The sequence below is a fragment of the Rutidosis leptorrhynchoides genome, chromosome 1 (assembly GCF_046630445.1).
Source record: "Rutidosis leptorrhynchoides isolate AG116_Rl617_1_P2 chromosome 1, CSIRO_AGI_Rlap_v1, whole genome shotgun sequence".
Classification (NCBI taxonomy): Eukaryota; Viridiplantae; Streptophyta; class Magnoliopsida; order Asterales; family Asteraceae; genus Rutidosis; species Rutidosis leptorrhynchoides.
Window position 1 is genome coordinate 455353107 of NC_092333.1, and position 21051 is coordinate 455374157.

The following is a 21051-nucleotide window of genomic DNA, read 5'->3' on the forward strand; positions in this document are numbered from 1 at the left end:
AAACACATCAAGATAAGGTATCATTTTATTCGGCAACATATAAATGATCGCACTTTATTCTTGGAGAAAATCCTTGGTAAGAAGAATCCTGCCGATATGTTTACTAAGGTGGTTACGGCGGAGAAATTGAGGTTTTGCATTACCTCAATTGGTCTTCTCATGAATTGATGAGAGAAGACCCCAGCTAGAGATGTGAATGGTGTTACAAGTTTAACAAGTAGTATTGAAGACCTTTTATCGAAAGTCTACTCATCCGAAGAATGTGTTGAGCGTGCGTGTCCCAAATGGTATTTGGCGATAATCGAAGGTGGTTTAATGTTCTTGGTTAATTCATTGATATGATTGGAGTTTTGTTCAAAGTCTCCAAGTGGGAGATTTGTTAGATTATGGAGACATTTATACAAAACGAGAAGAAAAAAAAAAAACTGTTCCAACACTTGCACGGATTTTGCAGATTTCGGGAAGCGTGAAGCAGTCAAATGCGGCGCATCTTGACATGGATGCGGCGCATTCATCGAGCAAAATAGTCCGAGATTTATTGATGCGGAGCATTGAGCTGATATGGCGCATCAGGGGTCAGATGCGGCGCATCACCATCTCAATGCGGTGCATCGAGTGCTGGTACATGAATTTGGAACGTGAAAAGCAAGTGATGCGGCGCATCACACATCAGATGCGGCGCATCTGGTGTCTGGCAGCAAGTTGGCAAGTTGCAACCTTTACATCCGAGCATGCTTTGGCCTCCTTTCACTTTAGGTGCAAAGTTAATCACTTTACACCTAAAATTAGGGCTGTGATCATGCCATTACAAGGTGGAAAGCATGGCTAGTTGGTAAACAAGATGATTACTTGTCATGATGAAGATTCCTAGCTAGTTGTCATGGTGTTCTTGTTTTCTCCTATATGTAGAACTCATTGTATGCAATTGTAACACACCAAATACAGATTCTCAGTAATAAACACTCTCTAGTTGGTCCGTGGACTAAAGCAATCACACCGATTGCATATAACCACGTTATATCTTGTGTCGTTCTTACATTTACGCATTTATTATCTTTCGTTCATTAAGTGGGTTTGAGTGATCTTGATAGAATCACTACTCGGCTAGTAGTCTTGTAGAATTACTAGCGTTGTTTGGGTCCTAATATCCTAACACTTTCTTCTCATAACCCCTCGGTTGCTCTACAAATATGTCTTCTAGTAGCTCTCCATGTAAGAAAGAGGATTTTATTTTACATCTAATTGATGTAACTTCCATCCTCTTAAAGCTGCTTATAAAATGATAATTCTGATCGTATCTAATCTACCTACACGAGCGAATACCTCAATATAATCCACCCCTTGCTGTTGTGAGTAGAGCCCTTAACGACTAATCTGGCTTGGTATTTACTGATATTTCGCGATTATCCAACTTAGTCTTATATACTCACTTGACACAAATGTGTTAAGCTCTGCTAGGCAAATCAACTAACTTCCACGTTTGATAGTTTTCTGTGGCACTTATTTCCTCATCCATAGAATTTCTCCATTTCTCATGTTCTACAACTTCATCATAATTTACTGGATCAGAAGTTACCATAAACATTACATGTGACTCATCTTCTTCATCACACAAACCATCACCCGAAACATAAACACTTGACCATACATGTGCTCTCATTTCTCTTCGATCCAACCCTTACCATATTGCCAAAGAATCACTTACTGGTTGACTTTCTTCAGCTTCATGTTGATGCATCTCTGCTTGAGTTTCTTGATGTTGATTTGTTTCAGCTTCATCACAATCAGACACAATTAGCTCATTGTGTTCCTTACTGTTACTTTGATCATTCCATTCTAATTATACCAATTGACTGGCTTTATAACTTGAGTTGTACTCCCAGGCTTGTTCTTTATCGAAGACTACATCACGACTAGTGATTATCTTCTTAGTTGTAGGATCAAACATATGATAGCCTTTAGATTCACTTTTGAAACCTAAAAGAACACATTTTATGCTTTTATTTTCTAACTTCATTCTTCGAGCATCTGGAACATGGACATCCCCAACACATCCAAAAACCCAAAACCCGGCCATGCCTCTTCAACAGTTACATATTTAATAGCTAATGTTGGAAACCTATTTAAAACATGATTTGTCCAACCAACCGCCTCTGCCCAAAAACTTTTAGGAGCATTCTTTTCAAATAGAATAGATCACTAGATTCATTATTGTACGCTTTTTACGTTCTGTCACTCCATTTTGTTGTAGCGTGTATACAATTTTTAATTGACGTTTCACACCATGCTTTTTAGAGAAATATTCAAATCCAGTTGAGTTAAACTCATCACCACGATTTGTTCATAAGCACTAAATGGGCTGACCTGGTTTCTTCTCGACCAGAGCCTTGAATATCTTAAAATAGTGGAATGATCCTGACTTGCCTTTTAGGAAATATACCCACGATTTCCTTAAAGAGTCATCGATTAGATAGAACATGTATCTCTTATCACCACTTGAAATGGGCATAATTGGCCCACAAAGATCTTCATGAACGAGTTGTAGACATTTAGTATCCCTCCATAACCTTGACTTTGGAATGGAGATACGATGTTGATTTCCCTTCATGCAGGGGTCAATTACAGGATTTGTACAAATACATGGCAACCCTTCCACCATGTTTTTGTGGTACAAAGTATTTAACCCTTCACACCATTTTTATACAGAAATCTTCAAATGAGTTAAACTCACCATCACGATTCGTTCATAATCACTTAATGGGCTGACCTATTTCCTTCTCGACCAGAGCCTTGAATATCTCAAAATAATGGAATGATCTAACTTGCATTTTAGGAAATATACCCATGATTTCCTTTAAAAGTGAATCGGATAGTTAACGCATCACTTATCACCATTTTTAATGGGCGGAATTGGCCCACAAAGATGTGCATGAACGAGTTATATACATTCAGTAGCCCTCCATGAACTTGACTTTGGAATGGAGATACGATGTTGCTTTCCCTTCATGCAGGCGTCACAACTTAGAAATACATGGCAACCCTTCCACCATGTTTTTGTGGTACAAAGTATTCAACCCTTTGTAACTCAAATGTGCATACTTGTGATGCCATAACTTCAACACTTCCAAGCCGCTAGCTTGTAAACAGCTAGTATGCTTTGCTACACCTAAACCAACTTGCAATGTATGCATGCAATTTGTAGACATGTGTAAACTAGCAACTTTCCCACGATTAAGATGGTATATAGTGCAAATACCATCCTTAAACAAGATTGCCAAACCTTTCTCTTGCAGTTGCCCTATACTTAATAAATTATTATTAAGTTCAGGGACATAATATACTTAACCAATGGAGTAGCTGATTATGTTTACGTTTAGATTGACCACGCCTTTCCCATTAACCTTCATTCTAACATTGTTCTCCAATTTGACACTATGAGTAAATGATGTATCTAACTCAGTAAATGTACCTTTGTTCTTACACATGTGTTCGAACATCCCGTGTCCAAAAACTATACATTTATGGTTCGAGGTTCATACAAATAAGTATACACCATTAGTAGACGTTAATCTTCTTCATCGAGTTCTGCATAGTTGATCTCCTTATTCTACTTGGAACATTCATATTGAAAATGTCCCAAAGAATGGAAATTATAGCACTATATCATGGATTTGTCAAAACTGCTCCTACTACGACCACGTCCTCTGCCCAGATAAGAAGATCTTCCTCTATGTATGCCTCGAGTTTTTGAGTATGCTTCGACTTTAAACGCCTGATCATCTCTTTCATTCTCAACTCGTTTGTATTTTTGTTCATGGAAAACTAGAGACCTTTGCAACTCATCAATTGACATATGCTCAGTGTTTCGTGACTCTTCAATATATACCACGATATACGTAAACTTGTCTGTCAGAGTGTGTAATATCTTCTCAACAACTTTAGATTCGAGCATCGTTTCACCATTGTTGCACATCTTATTCGAAACAACCATCATTCTTCCAAAATAATCAGTAATAGATTCATCGTTCTTCATTGACAACACTTCAATTTCATTCGCGGCGAGTTAAGAAGTGATCTTTTCACTTTTGTCTTTCCTCCAAACTTGATTTTCATTGATTCCCACACAATCTTTGATGTACTACGATCCAAAATCTACTCAAAGATGGATCGATCAATTTCCTTAAAAAAACAAGATAATGCCTGACTTGTGATCTTTCTTCCGATCACCTTTTGATTTCTGGTTCCTCGAAACCTTTTTCTATGATTTCCTACAAAACTTTGGCTCGTAACAGATTCTCCATAAGCTCGCTCCAATGGTCATGATAACCATCGAAACGTGGAAACTAAATTAAAGTCTTCTCGTCACTCATTCTCTAAACACATAAATTGCAATCTCTCGTTTATTAAGAATGATTTACACTATGATACCAAATGTGGTGTATGCTATATCACAATCAATTTGGCATAAAAACTTGCTTGCCTTTTCTGTGTTTATTGAACGTCTTTAGATACCAAAAACATTAAAACAAACAGAGTTAAAAAAAAGGCACTAACGGCCCATTAAACAACTAGAAAGTAAATGACCTAAAAATAAGGAATATTAAATCAAACACAACGTGCCAACGGGCCTCAATCAAATTGTATCCTGATAACTCGGTCAATTTGAATACCACTTTTATTCCATCAAAAGCATGAACACTTTATTCATATCAACTAAAATTAAAAAGCTTAAAAATTTGAAATCTGAAACCCATGTATAATACACTAAAAGCATATGATTATATTATATAAGCTTACAAAAGAAAGTAACGATCTAAAATCTGAAGCTTACGTATAATACACCAAAAGCTGATGAATTACTAGTTGAGGATTAGTATATCAATCAACTCAAAAGAAAATTGATCAACTCTAAAAACCTAAGAAAGACAAACGTACTTTTGAAAACTTCAAAAAAGGTTTGCTTGCTGCTAGCAAACCCCCACGTAAAAATTAGTTATGCATATCGCGTCTTGGAATACGAGGAGCCTCGGACGTAAAAATCAATTCTTTACCTGTGTTTGCCAAGTGTTTGTTTTCACGAGTAAGCAATTGGCATATCAAAATGAAACTAAGTTAAACACTTTATAAGTACAAAGTGTCTAAAATTTTTAGTGGATATCAATATAGATATTTGGATGGATGTTCAAAGATATATTGAAGTTTTGTTACTGAAAAATGTTAATGACAGTGACTTAGCAATAATAAATTAAAATAATAAACATCAATTGTGAAAATATTTTACAAGACATACGCCTTTAGCAAATATGTTCCTTAATTGATGGTTCAAGTGGATATGTAATTGCTGCTATAAAATTGATTGATAATTTTGAAGTTTATTACTAGCTGTGGCAACTATAAAATTAGATTGATGATTTTTATTTATCTCACACTCAATTTTCACCTCCTCCAACCTCCTGCAATGTGGCCATTATTTGTTGTGCTAATGTGGCATCCTGCAATGCTTTCTTCTCCTGCGTGTTAACAAACAGTTTATAATTTAAAGTAATCCCCGTTTATCATCATATCATCATATATATATTATATATTATATATTAAAGTGTAGAACCTCAAATGAGTATATTGAGACAGTGGCATTTGGAGAGCCATCTAGTAGATAGTTTTTTTATTTCGGTAGGCATGTTTATTTTCTATCCCTCCTGCAGTCTTTCCTTCCACCCTGGATAGATCTTGAGACTCGTTAACTTACCAAATGGAGAAGGTAGATGTGAGACTAGGTCCACACATGATGCAAGAACCTGAAATTTTTATATAAATCAGAAAAAGTGAAGTGGATTGCTGATCAATGCACGTATAAACATTAAATAACGAATACCTGTGCAATTTCCAATCCAAGCGTAAGATATTTAACATTGGGGAACTGTTGAAGAATGTCAATAATTGAAGGACCGTCTGAATGATAAATATAGAAATCCACTTTTTCCAAAGAAGACAAACAATCTTGTAAAAAAGGAAGATAAAATGTATTTTTATACATCAATGAGGACAACTCAGGTGCAGAAATCATAAGATCCCCTCGGCAATTTACAACAGTGAGATTTTTCAGGTGAGATGCAACCACATTAACAGCCGAATAGTCACCATTTTTAAGTGTGAGATTTGATAGTTGAGGATGGGAAATGGTGTAATGATTATGATCATTTATCATGCAGTTAGAAAAGGTAAGATTCTTTAAGTTTGGGCATTTAGAGAAAAGACTACCGGACTCGTTAGATCTCTCGTTAACAAACATAACATGATCAAGTTGCAACGTTGTTAAAGCTGGTAGGTCCCAAGATGATTTGATCCTATCGAGTTGAAAACAATAATATCTAGTAGATCCAACCAAAGTGAGATCTTTGAGAGATTGGGAAATGAAAAGAGAAAGAGGTATTTCCGTACGCTTTTTGTCTAAACATATAATAGTCATCTTTTGGACATTGTGCAAAAACGCATAGTTTATAACTTTTTTGACAACCACTTGGTAAAATCCTCCACGAACAGTTAGTTTAACAGACGACAATTCTATTTCATTATTGCATGAAGAGAAGACACGAGTGAACTCATGGAATCTGTTTAATGAAGTAAAATCGTCAGTAGATAAATCGAGATGTCGGATTGACTTCCAAGTATTCTTCCATCTAGATGACAAAATACTAATTTTGATAGCATGTTTGGTGTCGATATAAGATAGAATTTTGATGATGAGGTCGTCTGACAAGCTGCTTAGTCGATCGCCTTCTGCATCCATTCTCACTCTATCTGCAAGTTATTATAAGTAACATAAAGCAAGAAACAGGACACACTAAATAGAAATAAAGAGAATGCACATTTCTAAATCTAGCAAACGGGTCTAGTTAAGGATCATATGAGTTTGGGTCGAAACAGGTCATGGGTCAAAAAATGTCAGATTTTAGATGGGTTGAACAGGTCGGGTTGGGTCAGGAGCTATTTTCCTCATAGAAATAAAAAAAAAAGACCGTATACAATTGGTTTCTGTTAATTTGATATGTTTAGCACTGAATTTTTCAAATTAACTTTAGCCTATTTCAGCATTTATATTATGTTCAGCTGTTAGTTTATTTCATACCTTTTCTACCTCTACATGAACTCACAATCAAATTCTAAGCCTAAGAAAACAATCAAAAGAGATCTGGGAAAAGCTAAACTTCCATATTTAGAATTACAAGTCAGCATGATTCCAACATTATGCCCTAATTCCGTTTATCATCATTTAATTAATTGGATCACTTCTGGCTCGATTGCCCAAGTCCGTATATAAACAATTAAAAAAATAAACATAACACTAAACACAATTAAACACTAATGATTAGTGATTACATAAATAAAAACATAATCAAAATTAATAACAATAACGCCATCATTCCAACACTATGTCCAAATTCCGGTTATATTTCGAATTTATACGAAATAAAGACGATAAACGGATATATTCGAACGCCATGAATGCCATTTGCGTTAAAACAAAACAAAAAAATTTGAAAGATAGTTAAACTTACGTGCAATGAATTAAGTTTAAGGAGAATGGGGACGATACGTAAGATAAATGATGAATTAAGTTTAAACGACAGGGGCGGTGGATTTGAGAAGTAAAAAATAGTTTCATGGTGCTCCGCGAGACACGGAGTACATATTTTTTTACCACTTACGTAATTTTTTTTTGTTTCTAAATTAAAATTTAAAGAAAATAATATATAAAATATATATACATACTCCTCCTCTCGTTACAAGTGTCAAATATGACTTTTCAGAGTCTTCTTTGTTTAACTTTAACTCTAAATAATTTTATTTGTATTATATATAATACTTAATGAAATTTATATCCATTAAAATACAATTAAAAAATAATCCATTCATATTATTTTTGTAAAAAATTACATAACAAAAATAAAATTATTTAGAGTTAAAGTTGAACTGAAAAAAACCTTATAATGGGACGGATGGAGTAACATATATATATAGCAAAAAGTTCAAACGAGAATCATAAAAAAAGCGAGAACTGCGAGAACTTTTGATTTATAAAGATTTTCACATGTAACTAGACTGAATCACAAATAAACCTTGATGAAGAGTATGAATGAACATAAAATAGTTGAAAAACACTTATATATTACATATATAATTAAATATATAGTTTCTTGTTCACATGTGCATATTTGTTTCCGAACATGTGAACAGTTTCATATAATTAACAATTTAACATGTAATGTGAGCTAATGAACATATGTTTGTTAATGATATGTGCATTAATTTACATTTGCATGTAATTTGTTGCATTTAAATGCATAAAAACTATTAAATTAAATAGTTCTAGCAGTTCTCACCTTTATATATATATATATATATATATATATATATATATATATACACTGGCGGATTTAGAGTGTAAGAGGGAGGGGCGCCCGCCCCCGGTGGATTTTGAAATTTTAGTGTAAAATTTTTGAATTTTTCGACTTTGCCCCCGGTGAATTTTTTTTTTGCCCCAAAACGTTCAAATTTTGCCCAAAATTTTTCAAATTTTACCCACAAATCTTCAAATTTTGCCAAAACACTTCAATTTTTTGCCCTAAAACCTCCATATTTTACTCAAAAAATTGCTCTGGTTTTAAAAAAAATTTCGCCCCCGGTGAAAAATATCATGGATCCGCCACTGTATATATATATATATATATATATATATATATATATATATATATATATATATACTGAAGGGATTCAGAGAGAACTAAGAGCATCCGGTGTTTGCCGTCCATTTTCGGCGTCGACCGAAGTCGACGGTGGGATCAACGGTCGGTCGACACCGGACCACCATCGATCTCGGTGTCGGTTTTCAGCATCGGGTGACAGACGGTGGTGAACTAGCCGTTTTTCGTGTTTGATTTTCAAAAACTAGCAGTTCAACGGCTTGTTTTCCTCTCTCTTTTTTAAATACCACACTTATTTTACTCATTTTACACGCACAATTATATCTCTTTTTTACCACTTTCTCTATACAATATTTAAATTATCATTTTAATACAACACCATTAATCACAAAATGTCGTCATCTTCGAGTTCTTCTCACGACTCGTTCACCAACTATACACTAAACTTACTTGAAGAATTATCTTTTGAAGATGAAGATGATGTAAACTCACGTCGTTATATATGTCGTAATCATTATTAAACACATGAACGTTTGATGGACAATTATTTTGACGAGAGTTGCAAATATACGGATGAAAATTTCATACGAAGATTTCTAATGCAGCGATGTGTTTTTCTTAGAATTATGAATGATATTCTAAGCTACTCAGCAAATCCATTGCCGTATTATTTTATGTGCTTTCATCGAAGACAAGATTCACGTGGTAAGTGGAGAATTAGTACACATCTAAAGATGACAGACGTACTACGTCAGCTAGCACACAGTTATACACCAGATGCTTTGGACGAGTATCTGTAAATGTCTTAACGAGTTGGCCGGAAATCTCTACACATCTTTTGTAAGTGTATCATTGATTTGTACACGAATGTTTACTTAAGAGAGCCTACTTTGCACGACATTCCACGTTTATGTGAAGTTCATGAAAGGATTCATGGTTTTCCGGGCATGCTGGGTAGTATAGATTGTATGCACAGGGCTTGGGCAAAATGTCCAGTTGCGTGGAGAGGCCAATATATGCGAGGCGATCACAGTCACCCAACTATTATGCTTGAAGTCGTCACCTCGTATGATAATGGAATTTGGCATGCGTATTGTGGTGTGGCGGGTTCAAACAACGATATAAATGTGTTAAACACTAGTGATTTGTTCAACTCAATGCTTAATGAGGAAATGCCCGACGTCCCTTATCATATAAACGGTGTTCAGTACAAAAGAGGGTACTACTTAGCTGATGGTATTTACCCAACATGGGCGGCATTGTTAAGAAAATTCAAGTGTCGTTGGCGAAAAACGTTCTTACTTTACAAAGAAACAAGCGAGCGCTCACAAAGATGTTGAAAGAACTTTTGGGATCCTACAAGGTCGTTGGCATATTCTTCAACAACCCGCATGGTCTTACGAGGTGAAACTAATGAGACAACTTATGTATATGTGCATCGTAATACACAACATCATTATCGAAGACAATGGTTACAACCTTGATGAAAATGATTGGGTAGTTGAGTCCGTTCAACATATACAACGCACTTGGATCGATAGGTGCGACGCTCGTGCAAGAAGAACAATGGAGCTACGTGATAGAGAAGTGCATGAAGGCTTACGATCTGATTTGGTTGAGCATTTATGGAATCTTCGAGTCGACTTATGAATTTTATGAGACGAATTATTACGTTATCTAGTTTATTTTATGAATGTTTTGAAAAAATGCAATCTAGTTTATTTTATGAATTTTAATAAATGTAATGTAGTTTATTTCATGAATTTCAATTTAGTATTTTGTTTTTATTATATTAAATTAATTTAAATAAAATATTAAAACTCAATTAAAAAATAAAAAATAAAAAATGGACACTGAAATAGACAATGTGGACACCTCCACTTTAGTCAAATTCGGTGTCCCAAATAGACACTGAAATTGACCTTAGTGCAAAGACACGAACACCCTGTGCTCTAAGGGTGAGAGAAAGATTCTATAGAACTCATAGATTGAGCTCAATCTGCACACAGATTGAGTCAATCTACGTTCATATTGAGCTTAGTCTGTGAGTTTTATGAGTTCTCTCTTACCCTTAATTCTCTCTGGATCCTCACCATACACACACACACACACACACACACACACACACACACACACACACACATATATATATATATATATATATATATATATATATATATATATATATATATATATATATATATATATGACCTTGTGTTGTAGGTCATGTGGTAATGGTCTGTTTATTTTAGCGAGAGGTCAGAAGTTCAACTCTCGTGGGGTGCAGCATTGCACACAAGGATGCCCTTAACCCTTGGATTCCACTCAAGGGTGTCTACTGCACATCGCGTTGCGGGGACAGTGGGGGAGGAAGGTTTTACCGCGTGGATGGTTTAGTCCTCCGAGTGATCTCAAACTGTTGTTCAAAAAAAAATATCTATACATCTTATATATATATATATATATATATATATATATATATATATATATATATATATATATATATATATATATATATATATATATATATATATATATATATATATATATAGCAGCGGGGTAATGAGAAGATGATATGTGCGTTAAATCTTTCTGTCACATATCATCTTTTATTGAATTAATTTCAACGATATATTTTCTAAAAATAAAATAACAAAATATACAACTTAATTAAAATCAATAAAATTTAATTCCACTTGTCATCTTTTATTAAATCCAAGATTTATTTTCTAAAACCAAAATAACAAAATAAACAAGTACAACTTAAATAAAATGACTAGAAAGTTATTTTCTTATTAAATCAGGAAAACCTTCTTTGCTATTAAAACTTCAGTAGTAGAGTTGACATTAATATCAAATTGATGTTTCTTAATACAATATTATTTTACAACCTTGATGCTACGTGCCCTTTTATCAATCAAATTTGTTACTTTTGTTTGTGAATTTGTGATCAAACAACTAATAGTCAATTTCTAATTCTTACTAATCAAATATTATATAGTTAAAGTTTTTTCGTTCATTAACAGTCATTTAACGCACGTGCTCAATGCCCGACATTAACATTTACGAAATCATAAATTTACATATTACATGCAACGCACTTATAAAATTAACGATGTCATATCTAGGTTCATATTTATTCAAATTTTAGGCCAATTTGATTGGAAGACTGTTTTGGAATGAATGTAATGTGTCAAAAAAAAAAAAAAATGAAATCCGATAGAATTAGAATTAATAAATCCATGGAATATGAGTAATGTGTTTCTATTGACATTAAATGAATTTGAATTTCATTTCATAAAATAACTAAAAGCTATACATATGTTTTCAATTTTCTTTTTCATTCTCAGACTCGCGAATTGAAAGCGTGAGCCAAAAACGCGCTCAAAATGCACGCCCAAAACGCACATCCAAAACGTGCGTAAAAAATGCGCGTCGAAAACGCACGTCCAAAACGCGGGTCGAAATGCACGTAAAATATAAACATGAATATTTGAGGATGTTTTGATTTTTCATGGATTCAATGTTGGAGAAATTCAAATCCATTAACATCTTAACCAATGAAAATTCTATGGATGAAGGAATATAAACATTCTAAGTAATTTACTCCGTAATTCTTTTAAAAATATGTCAACCAAATGGAATGGTATAAGGAATTCAGTACAAATTTCATTAAATTCTCTTGAAATTTCGTGAATCAAACGGAACCTTAGTTGATTCATTTGCATCTTTATCTAGTTGGTTGAGCAGAATAACGAATACTTTTTCAAATATTCAAAAGAATGTTAAAATATTTCATAACTATGAAATAAGCATAAATTTTTTTCTCTGTAAAATATAAATATTATACTACACAAGAAAATTCATTCTAAAAACATGTCATCATTGTCGTGAATTAAACATACTTTATTAAATTTACTATTACATGTAACTTATTTAATAATGGTAATTAAATGTAAAAGCTTCAATAATTTAAATAAAAATATTGTTAAAATTGTAAAGTTTTGTTGAGTTTGCGAAGTTTGTAATTAGATAAGATAGAATGAATTTGTAAAATTGTAAATTTTCATCTATGACACTGGTAAATATAAAAGTTTTAGAGTTTGTAGTTAGACTAGTGTGTTCTTGGCCGCGCATAATGCAAAGCCCATGAAATAATTTATGTTTTCAGCAACCGGTGGATTGGATTTGAACTGGACACACTTTAAAAAAATACAACATAAAACCATGATCATTGAGACCAAGATTTATGGCATGTCAATTTAAGTATGTGTATTCATAGAGCTGCAGATCTTTTATCAAAAGGAAGCAAGCGCTATGGTGCTAAAATAGTTATAGCTACATAATCAACGTCGGGTAGGTTATATAAAGCAACTTATATGAAACCTTTTATTCCAACCTATTCACGTGTAAAGCTATTTGGACAGCAGCATTGCAGCAAACAGCTGACCTTCTATTTTAATAGATGTTGTGGCTGCTATAACCATACGTCAACCCAACCCGTTCTATCTTGCTACGTTTAGTACCAACTACAAATCAAGAGCAGTAGATCCTATTAAACAGGATGCGTAGAGGTTGGAGCAGTTACCCAAATAAGCTGTTGTTGCGGGAGTGTTACTTTACGTTTGCTTCAACCTAAATTAATTCAAGATATAGTGACCTCGGGTTAAAATTATCTCATATCTTATATATCTGACTATTGACTATATACATAAATAGAATCAAGAAAATCACATGTCTATGAGCTTATCTGTCGTTATAATTTCATATTGTTAATACATCAGCAAAATTACTTAGCTGTAACTATAGTAGACAAGACATGTTTAATTCACACGATCATAAAATAAACCACTTCAATAAGATGTCTAGAACTACAATCATGTCCCTCACATATTTTTTTTGTTGTTGTTGGAAGTACCCTCTAAAGCATATAGATGACATTAACTTCTTTTTCGAAACCGGTGCACAAAAGCCGTATGCGCAAATCCTCCTTGAATCATGCAAATACAAATCTCCTTTCAAGTTAAGTAACCAAATAGAACTTCATGAAGACAACCAATTATAAGTCATAACTGATCAATGAGAAAGTACTCGCAAGAGACACACAATGTTTTAAATTAAGTAATTGATCAACTCAATTCCATCTAAAACGATGACCATAAATAATATTTTCATTACAAAACCACTTGAAAGAGATCATTTATAATTAGCAAAATTTAACAAAGAACATACCTTCTATAGTTTAAAATCGATGAAACTCTGAGTCAACAAGTACCGGTTGCACCACAGCTTCCATCTCATTCAATATCTATAGATAGAATAATAAGATACTCTTATTTCCAGAAGATAAGATGAAGAAGAAATACCCGCACTTATTTCCAGAAGATACGTCAACACCTCCAACTGCTTAAAATTTCGGGACAAAATTTATTTAACGGGTAGGTACTGTAGTGACCCGAACTTTTCCATGTTTATATATATTAAATGAAATTGATATTTACATGATTAAGTATTTCCAACATGTTAAGCAATCAAACTTGTTAAGACTTGATTAATTGAAATAGGTTTCATATAGACAATTGACCACCCAAGTTGACCGGTGATTCACGAACGTTAAAACTTGTAAAAACTATATGATGACATATATATGGATATATATATATATATATATATATATATATATATATATATATATATAGTTAACATGATATTATGATAAGTAAGTATCTCATTAGGTATTTTAACAATGAGTTATATACATAAAAATGAGACTATTGAATTAAGAAACTTGAAAACGATATATATAACGATTATCATTATAACAACGTTTTACTAATTACATATGAATCATTTTAATATATTGTTACACTATATATAAACATGATAAATGATAAGTAAACATATCATTAAGTATATTAACAATGAACTACATATGTAAAAACAAGACTACTAACTTAAGGGTTTCGAAACGAGACATATATGTAACGATTATCGTTGTCCCGACATTTAACTGTATATATATCATACTAATATATATTAATATATCGTAATATCATGATAATGTATTAATTTAACATCTCTTTAGATATAATAAACAATGGGTTAACAACATTTAACAAGATCGTTAACCTAAAGGTTTCAAAACAACACTTACATGTAACGACTAACGATGACTTAACGACTCAGTTAAAATGTATATACATGTAGTGTTTTAATATGTATTCTTACACTTTTGAAAGACTTCAAGACACTTATCAAAGTACTTCTACTTAACAAAAATGCTTACAATTACATCTTCATTCATTTTCATCAACAATTCTACTCGTATGCACTCGTATTTGTACTCGTATAATACACAGCTTCTAAATGTATTTACTATTAATATATACACTTCAATGATCAGCTCTTATCAGCCCTTGTGAGTCACCTAACACATTGGGAACCATCATTTAACATCTAGCAAGAAATATCTAACAAAACAACAAACTAATGGAGCCTATATGGAAGGCCTAAGTTCACGTGAAGATGGAGTACCACAAACACATTCACTTTGCAATTTTCTTGAATCAAACTACTCTCTCTCAAGTGTTCTTCCATTTTTCTAAGTGTTCTTCATCATCTTCATCTAAATCTGGCTCAATCTAGTTCATAAATCCATACATAAACCAAGTTATAAAACAACTACTCAAGAACACACCAACAACACTTCCAAGTTTGCTAGCTTACTTCCAATCTTGCAAATCCACTTTGAGTGATCATCCAACCTCAAGAAATCTTTATTATTTACAGTAAGATATCTTTCTAATACAAGGTAATACTCATATTCAAACTTTGATTCAATTTCTATAACTTTAACAATCTTATTTCGAGTGGAAATCTTACTTGAACTTGTTTTCGTGTCATGATTTTGCTTCAAGAACTTTCAAGCCATCCAAGGATCCTTTGAAGCTAGATCTATTTTTCTCATTTCCAGTAGGTTTATCCACAAAACCTGAGGTAGTAATGATGTTCATAACATCATTAGATTCATATATATAAAACTACCTTATTCGAAGGTTTAAGCTTGTAATCACTAGAACATAGTTTAGTTAATTCTAAACTTGTTCGCAAACAAAAGTTAATCATTCTAACTTGACTTTTAAAATCAACTAAACACATGTTCTATATCTATATGATATGCTAAATTAATGATTTAAAACCTAAAAACACGAAAAACACCGTAAAACTGGATATAAGCCGTCGTAGTAACACCGCGGGCTGTTTTGGGTTAGTTAATTAAAAACTATGATAAAATTTGATTTAAAAGTTGTTCTTCTGGGAAAATGATTTTTCTTATGAACATGAAACTATATCCAAAAATCATGGTTAAACTCAAAGTGAAAGTATGTTTTCCAAAATGGTCATCTAGACGTCGTTCTTTCGACTGAAATGACTACCTTTACAAAAATGACTTGTAACCTGTATTTCCGACTATAAACTTATAATTTTTATGTTTAGATTCATAAACTAAAGTTCAATATGAAACCATAGCAACTTGAATCACTCAAAACGGATTTAAAACGAAGAAGTTATGGGTAAAACAAGATTGGATAATTTTTCTTGTTGTAGCTACGTGAAAATTGGTAACAAATCTATATTAATCATATCCTAGCTAACTTATATTGTATTATACATGTATTCTAATATATTATGTAATCTTGGGATACCATAGACACGAATACAATGTTTTGACATATCATATCGACCCATCTATATATATATATTTCGGAACAACCATAGACACTCTATATGCAGTAATGTTGGAGTTAGCTATACAGGGTTGAGGTTGATTCCAAAATATTATATATACTTTGAGTTGTGATCTAGCCTGAGGCTTGTATACACGAGGTCGTGGATTGATTCGAGATAATATATATTGCTTTATTTTGTGTACATCTAATTGTGGACAACTAGTTGTAGGTTACTAACGAGGACAGCTGACTTAATAAACTTAAACAGCAAAATGTATTAAAAATATTGTAAATATATTTTGAACATTCTTTGATATATATGTACATATTTGTTATAGGTTCGTGAATAGACCAGTGGCCAAGTCTTACTTCCCGACGAAGTAAAAATATGTGAAAGTGAGTTATAGTCCCACTTTTAAAATCTAATATTTTGGGATGAGAATACATGCAGTTTTATAAATGTTTTACAAAATAGACACAAGTAAATGAAACTACATTCTATGGCTGGATTATTAAACTGAATATGCCCCTTTTTAGTCTGGTAATCTAAGAATTAGGGAACAGACACCCTAATTGACGTGAATCCTAAAGATAGATCTATTGGGCCCAACGAGCCCCATCCAAAGTACCGGATGCTTTAGTACTTCGAATTCATCATGTCCGAAGGGAGTCTCGGAATGATAGGGGATATTCTATATGCATCTTGTTAAGGTCGGTTACCAGGTGTTCACCATATGAATGATTTTTATCTCTATGTATGGGATGTTTATTGAAATATGAAATCTTGTGGTCTATTATTACGATTTGATAAATATATAGGTTAAACCTATAACTCACCAACATTTTTGTCGACGTTTAAAGCATGTTTATTCTCAGGTGATTATTAAGAGCTTCTGCTGTTGCATGCTAAAATATGAACAAGTTTTGGTGTCAGCATGCTTGTATAATATTGTTTAAAACTGCATTCGAGATTTACTTTGTTGTAACATATTAATATTGTAAACCAATATGTATTGGTAGTGTGTAAGTGTGATATTTTAGATTATCATTTTTGGATAATCTAGGTGGTGACTTTTTAATCTTGTCGATAAAATAAAGGTTATGGTTTGTTTTAAAAACCAATGCAGTCTTTGAAAAACGTCTCATATAGAGGTCAAAACCTCGCAACGAAATCAATTAATATGGAACGTTTATAATCAATATGAACGGGACATTTCAGTTGGTATCCGAGCGTTGGTCTTAGAGAACCAGAATTTTTGCATTAGTGTGTCTTACCAAGTTTGTTAGGATGCATTAGTGAGTCTGGACTTCGACCGTGTTTTTCTTCAAAAACGATTGTTTAACATTTTTTGTTGGAAACCATATATTATTAACATGTAAATATTATGTGATATATTAATCTCTTAATGTATTTGATATTATGTGATAGATGTCTACCTCTAGTACAAATCTCATCGACTCACCTAATAATAATGAAGAGTCGAATATACTTTGGGAAGATTCACAAATTCCCGAAGAGGAACCGGAAGAGGAGGAACCGGAAGAGGAGGAACCGGAAGAAGAGGAACCGGAAGAGGAAGAACCGGAAGAAGAAGAGGTTCCGGAGGAAGAAATATTGATACCTATAGTAAATCGATTAAATAAAAGAAAATCCTCAACCAACGGACCAAAGTCAAAAATGGTCAATGGTGTTTCCGCCAAGGAAGCAAAATATTGGGAAGATTACCAATTTTCCGATGAGGATTCCGATGATGTTATAGAAATTACCTCGACCCAATTTAATAAAGCAAAAGAAAATAATAAGGAAAAAGGTATAAAAATATAGAAACCTGATTCCAACCCCGATGAACTTTATATGTATCGACAACGTCCGTATTTCTTAAAATGTAACAATAACCCGGGAACCTCTAAACCACCAGGTTTTTCTAAACCATTGTGGAAAACGACGGCTCATATTAGAGGAACACCATATATCCCTAGAAAATTAGGAAAACGAACCAAGTCCGAAGAAGATGAAACCAGTTATTCGGATTAGAGGGTTGTAATCATGTTGTGCATTATATGTATTGTAGTGTTCTTGTACTTTTATGTTCTATGTAAAAATTGCTTGTATTGTTTGTTAATTATATTTTACGAATCTAATCCTTGTCTATTTTGCAGTATAAAAACAAAATGGACGTTAAGGGTAGACAACTGAATATTTTAGAAGACCTATTAGAGGATATGATTGAGGAAATCTTGTCTAGAGTCAGTCAGAATTCATCAGCACATTTAGTTATGGCGAAATTAACTTGTCAAATATTTGAAAGACTTTCCAGAAATGCCTTAGTTTATAAAAGGCTTTCCTTTGATAGATGGGGTATATCACATTGGGGAGACCGTAAGTTACGCCGTGTTTTCTTTAAAGCGTTAAATGCAGGGAACCCAAATGCAATTTTACGCTACGGGTTAAGAACCTATTTTGACTCAACATATCCCAACATAGGATTTCGTGAGTTAGAAAGAGCTTCTAACATGCAACATAAAGAAGCATGTTATACTAACGGGTTAGTGATGTTCGCTTCTTACCAAAGTGAGAAAAAGAATATCGGATTACAACTTTTAAATAAAACCTTCCCACAAGTGACGGATTCAGTAGTTGGGGTGAGAAACAAGGTTTTTAGATTATTACGGGGTTGTTAGACATTGCAAAACCCTCGTCCTTTTGACGACATTACAACATGCTGCCTAGCCAATGGTCATAACAGTTACTTTCCACAAGACCAAGGATGGGAAGTCGTCTTAGTAAAACCAGAATGCATTACTTGTTTCTGGACTTATGAATTACGTGTCTTTATTTCTTTTGCTGAACGACTTACGTATTAACTAGAATTGATTTTATAGCTGCTGAATAGCAAAGTTATTATGTGCTATATTTCATCCTATATGTATAATAGCGTTATTGTAAGTTTGTAAATATTGTATAAAATTTGAACGCGAAATATTATTATAATCAGTTTTTTCATAGAGAATTATAGTAGTTGAATTGTATATTAGCTACTAAGTATGAACTTAACGGGTAGGTACTACCCGAATTAAAACTATAAAACGCTAATATGAAGAAAAAGCTTTTATAAATGAGTTCATACTATGCTACGAAATACTATTGACTTCTCTTAAAATTCTATATAATTAACTTAATTCTTTGGGCTATTTTTGAAGGAAATGGCACCGGCAACTCGTCAGAATTTGAACATGAGTGAGGAAGACTTCCGTGTTTTCCTTGCAGCAAACATAGCCGCAGTACAGACTACGATGCAAAATAACAATAACTCTGGATCTAGCAGTGGAACTAATTCCACAAGAAATCGTGTAGGATGCTCCTACAAAGAATTCACTGCCTGCAAACCTTTGGAATTTGATGGAACCGAAGGACCAATTGGATTGAAACGGTGGACCGAGAAGGTCGAATCGGTGTTTGCCATAAGTAAGTGTACTGAAGAGGACAAAGTTAAGTACGCTACGCATACCTCCACAGGTACTGCGTTAACGTGGTGGAACACCTATCTTGAACAGGTAGGACAAAATACTGCTTACGCACTAATGTGGTCGGCATTCAAGCAATTGATGAACGAGCAGTACCGTCCTAGAAACGAAGTCAATAAGCTCAAGGTAGAACTTAGAGAGTTACGAACATAAGGATTTGACATTACCACATATGAACGACGATTCACAGAGTTATGCCTATTGTGTCCGGGAGCGTTCGAAGATGAAGAAGAGAAGATCGACGCGTTTGTAAAAGGGTTACCAGTAAGGATTCAAGAAGATGTGAGTTCACACGAGCCCGCTTCCATACAGAAGGCAATTCGAATGGCTCATAAACTCATAAATCAGATTGAGGGGAGAATTAAAGAACAGGCGACCGAAGAAGCCAACACGAAACAACTCAAGAGGAAGTGGGAGGAAAACGGTGACAAGAGTCACCAGTACAACAACAATAACAATTACAACCACAACCGCAACAACAATCGCAACAATAACCGCAATCCTAAAAATAACTACAACAAACGTCCCAACAACAACAACAACTACAACAACCGTTTCAACAACAATAACAATCCAAACAACAACCTCAATAACAACAAACAACAGAAACAACCATGCTTCAGGTGTGCAGAGTACCATCCGAATGCGTTTTGCACAACAGTTTGCACCAAGTGTAAGAGAAGTGGTCATGGCGCGGCAAAATGTGAGGTTTACGGACCAAAGAACAACAAAAATAAAGAAACAAATAAGGTCGGAACAAATAATGCCGACGTAGTTTGTTATAAATGTGGAAAACCGGGACACATTATTAGAAATTGCCCAAACCAAGGGAATACTAATGGGCAAGGCCGCGAAAGAGCTTTCAATATTAATGCGGCAGAAGCGCAGGAAGACCCGGAGCTTGTTACGGGTACATTTCTTATTGACAATACATCTGCTTATGTTTTATTTGATTCGGGTGCGGATAGAAGCTATATGAGTAGAGATTTTTGTGCTAAATTAAGTTGTCCACTGACGCCTTTGGATAATAAATTTTTACTCGAATTAGCAAACGGAAAATTAATTTCAGCAGATAATATATGTCGGGAAAGAGA

At 33.6% G+C, this 21051-nt stretch overlaps 2 protein-coding genes across 2 annotated transcripts; one reads left to right on the forward strand and one right to left on the reverse strand.

Annotated features, from left to right (window-relative positions):
• Nucleotides 1-5429: 5429 nt before the first annotated feature.
• LOC139903764 (putative FBD-associated F-box protein At5g22720) lies at nucleotides 5430-6787 on the reverse strand. The gene is made up of 2 exons (XM_071885824.1): nucleotides 5873-6787; nucleotides 5430-5510 (listed from the first exon to the last, which is right to left on the reverse strand). Exons 1-2 carry the CDS (start codon nucleotides 6785-6787, stop codon nucleotides 5430-5432), a joined length of 996 nt encoding a protein of 331 aa, XP_071741925.1.
• Nucleotides 6788-9436: 2649 nt separating this feature from the next.
• Nucleotides 9437-10042, forward strand: LOC139903780 (uncharacterized). Its single transcript, XM_071885825.1, has 2 exons — nucleotides 9437-9498; nucleotides 9583-10042. Exons 1-2 carry the CDS (start codon nucleotides 9437-9439, stop codon nucleotides 10040-10042), a joined length of 522 nt encoding a protein of 173 aa, XP_071741926.1.
• The last annotated feature ends 11009 nt before the right edge of the window (nucleotides 10043-21051 follow it).

Coding starts and splice junctions, on each gene's coding strand:
- LOC139903764 (XM_071885824.1), bottom strand. CDS start 6,787: ATGGATGCAGAAGGCGATCGACTAAGCAGCTTGTCAGACGACCTCATC. Junction 5,511..5,872: donor TTGGATTGGAAATTGCACAG/GTATTCGTTATT, acceptor GTTAACACGCAG/GAGAAGAAAGCATTGCAGGA.
- LOC139903780 (XM_071885825.1), top strand. CDS start 9,437: ATGACAGACGTACTACGTCAGCTAGCACACAGTTATACACCAGATGCT. Junction 9,499..9,582: donor GATGCTTTGGACGAGTATCT/GTAAATGTCTTA, acceptor TGTTTACTTAAG/AGAGCCTACTTTGCACGACA.